General features: G+C 37.6%; 1 protein-coding gene across 1 annotated transcript in view; it reads right to left on the reverse strand.

Moving 5' to 3' along the window:
* Positions 1 to 1,897: 1,897 nt before the first annotated feature.
* Positions 1,898 to 3,625, reverse strand: part of LOC102209576 (interferon-induced very large GTPase 1-like) — a 4,048-nt gene continuing 2,320 nt past the window's right edge. Inside the window, exons 3-4 of the mRNA XM_013912563.1 lie at positions 2,742 to 3,623; positions 1,898 to 2,634 (exon numbers count right to left, since the gene is read on the reverse strand). Of these exons, the coding sequence (XP_013768017.1) occupies positions 1,942 to 2,634; positions 2,742 to 3,623 (1,575 nt within the window). The 3' untranslated portion in view covers positions 1,898 to 1,941. The remainder of the gene's footprint in view (positions 2,635 to 2,741; positions 3,624 to 3,625) is intronic.

Consider the following 3,625-nt stretch of genomic DNA (forward strand, 5'->3'; position numbering starts at 1 on the left):
AAAAAAGAAGTAAACGAGACATGGCTTTACACACCTCCTCAGTTACTTTGAGTTACCGTCACTCAGCCTCACAACAACCCAAAGTCTTTCTAAATCATATAGGAGGGAATCAAAAATAAAGGATGACAGTGCAATAAACTTCTACTTTGCTCATTAACTGTATTTCGAGGGGTTTGTTTTGTTATGTAGACGGCGAGGAGCGCAGAGGGATGGACCTTCCCCAGTCTGAATGAGATTAAGACTGAACAATAACTGAGCCTGAAGAAGATTTTCACACACATGCAGCTTGACCGTTAAGAATGTGTATTTGTGTGTCGTGTTGTTTGTGTCCCGTGTGCATATTTATATTGTGCCTTTAACCATCATCTGTCTGCTTAATCTCAAAGGGAAATATCTTTTTATGTTTGATACACGTATCTCTGCATTGTTATTATCCAAAGTGTTATTTTACTTTATTTTTATCTCAATACTTTTTAAGTACTGTCGAGATTTTCTTTTGTTACTGAGTTTGACTTTTTTGACTTGATTGTTCTGTCTGCACTGCAACTGAAAGGTCTGGTAGAAAACTCCACATGCACTGCGGCTCAGTGTTTAAAGAAATTTAAAGTCCGGCGTTCAGATGTTTTCCTCCTTTTGATGAGGAGAATTTTTTTTCTTTTGCTGTGAAACATTTAGCATCGCTTAGACAATCACAATCACAATCCCCGATGTTTGGTGTTTTTATTTTTTATGGCAGGTCAGAAGGTGAAAGCAGCTGTAACAAAGCGTGCTCGTTCGGTCGTTCAGTTACTACCTTAGTGAATCCAAGGGAGAACGAGCAGTCCTCAAACAGAAAACTGAGACCTTTGCATCTGTTCAGCTTATTGAATGTTTATTTCTTTACTTTGTCTGCATGTCACGCCTGTTTTGAAGTATATTATCGTGGCCGTACATAATGACCATGAATTGTTTAAGGGACTATAATCTTAGATTTCCTTTTTTTTATGCCAAATATTGCTGTTATTCAAAAGCTGTTTATTTTATATATATTTCATCTCATTTTCAGACATGTGAGGCTGTTTGCGCTCACATAGAGAGCCTGAAACTCAACACTATCATAATAATCAATGCTAATTATTTAATGACAGTAATCACTATTTCCTCCCAACAGCCCTGTAAGGTTTTCCTGTGTAAGACAATATAATGTAAATACATTTTAAAGGTTTCAGACTCAAGTTTGTGTCTTTTTATTTTATTCAAATGGGGAAAAAATTAAAAAGAAATGTATCTGCAAATATAGACCAGAAGACCATAGATTACACAAGTAGTAATAATATATTTAGATAAAATATAATCTTAAAGTTAGTTTCCAGTGGAGTCCTCTTTCCAATGAGAACAGGACGTAGATTTTTTGGTTTCTCTATTACAAGATTAATCCAGATGTACCAGCCATTGCTCACTTGTGTCCACACAGACCAAAGAGATGCTTTAGGATACTGGTAATACAGTTTGTCCCCAAATTCTTCAGACAAAGACACAGTTTTTGTAGTTTTGCTTCTTTACACCAACACAGTGACTTTTGATTCCACCAAAAAACAGAATCATTGCATCAACTGTTTGGGAAGACATTTTTATACATTTTTATACACAGTCCTCCAGGTTTAGAGACTTAGAAGTTGAATAATTGACTGAACAGCAGTTTCATGCCCAGGTTTCCCTTGTAATTCCATACTAAATAAATACCACCTCCACCCCTCTCCTCTCCACCTACCTTTTGTCCTTCCTCCACCCACCTTCTCTACAGCTTCAATTAGGAAGATGTAGAAAGAGTGGAAGAGTGTAGTATGAATGTGAATCAGTCTTTTAAACATGTACTTGAATCAGCAAGATAAATCTGCTTGAAATAATTTTCAAGCAGACCAGTTTGGTCATTTTCAGCAGGTTTGTAGTTTCTTTAACTCTCTAATACATTTCACCCAGACTTTTAATGGCTTCATATTTAGAGACTGTTTTCCACTGATGTGGAATCTCTTGTCTGCCCTGGAATTTAAAGTCATAGTGCCTTTCCAGTTCATGCTGAAATCGACACACAAACCATTTCCAGTACGCTTGAGATCCATCAGAGGGGATTCTCCAGGTACAATACTGTGAACCAGCACTTCTGTACTGTTTATCAGGAGTTGACCTCCCTGAATAATGATAAGGGTAGAAACTGTAATTACTTGAAAACAGTTCTGTACAGACGTGCATGCCAGACTCACTTGTATGTCCCCAGTGCTCCCCACTGATCACGGACAGTTGGTGAAAAGGAGTGGTGTGGTCATAAGGACTGTGAGCTTTCATGGTATTGGTACAAGCAGCTGCACAGAATGGACACGTTACCCAGGAGCAGTTACACAGCTGATCTATGAGGAATTCTTCAGCCTTCAGGCTGGATTCATTCAGCTTTTCCAGGGAGAGGTGATGCTCAGTGATAGATTTAAATCCTTTTTTAATCTCTTCCTTGAGGAAATCAAAATGTTTTATGTCACTGAAGTTTTCAAAACATATGTTGTCAAATGTCAGCTCATCCTTCAGAGCATTGGAAAATTCCTTCATCCACATGTCTGTGTTTCCTCTCTGAATTTTGACTATTTGTGTTGACGTTGATAAAGCCTGACTCACAAGTTTATTCATGTCGTCAACATTTTTTTGAGTATATTCAGAGCTTCATCATTGTGATCAGTGATATACTTCTGCACTTCTGCTTTGATGAAAGTTACTTCTTGTGTCCTTGGATATGTGAAGTAGGTGATGAAATCATCAAAGTCTTCTTTCTCAGCGAGTGACTTCAACATATGTTTCTCCAAGTTCAGTCTGTTCCCACTGAATGCTGGGAAAATTACACCAGCGAGATCAGTGGCAGTCTTCTTGCAGACAGCCGTAACAGTGTTAGCTTTCAGCTTGTTACAGATCAGCTCTCCAAGTACAACAGCAAATAAGTTGCCTTTACAAAAGCTTTTAAAAACTGTGTAATACTGTGTTTTCTTGCTTTCTAAATAAATGAGTGCATCATTGATCACTTTAAATTTTCTGTGAGATGCTACAGCCCAACACTCCACCCTATAGAACACAAACAGTAAGAGATCAACTGTAAACATCTTCTTCAAAGTATATTTCCTCTCTGACAGAAATTTCTGCACTTCTTTTGTTAAATGATTGGCCACTTCATATAAATAAGTTGTTTCATAACCTCTTTTAGCTACACATTTGCTTTTGATTGCATCAAGTGAGTCTTTTTCAGCTTTGTCAATGAGCGATCTGATCTGTTGTTGTTCTTCATGGGAGAAAGGGCCAAATGAAACATGTTTGTGGTAGGCCTCAATCATTCTAATCATTGACATCTGTCCACATATTATTATATAATCTGAATAATCACCAACCTCTGATATATTCTTGTATCTGCCACTCGTTTTACATTCATTTATGAGAGTCCATTCAAAACCAAGTTCTTGAAGGATCGTTAACTGATCTTTTTCCAAGTTGATGTCTTCAACAGGTTTTATATCTGCTGTTAATTCAGTAACCCAGCTGCTCCAAACAGAGCTGAACTGTTGTTGAAGCTCTTCTTCATCTTTGGCCTTATCCTTCAGCTGCTGAGCGAGCT

Source organism: Pundamilia nyererei, unplaced genomic scaffold, assembly GCF_000239375.1.
Source record: "Pundamilia nyererei isolate P.nyererei 1_Seehausen unplaced genomic scaffold, PunNye1.0 scaffold00093, whole genome shotgun sequence".
Taxonomy (NCBI): Eukaryota; Metazoa; Chordata; class Actinopteri; order Cichliformes; family Cichlidae; genus Pundamilia; species Pundamilia nyererei.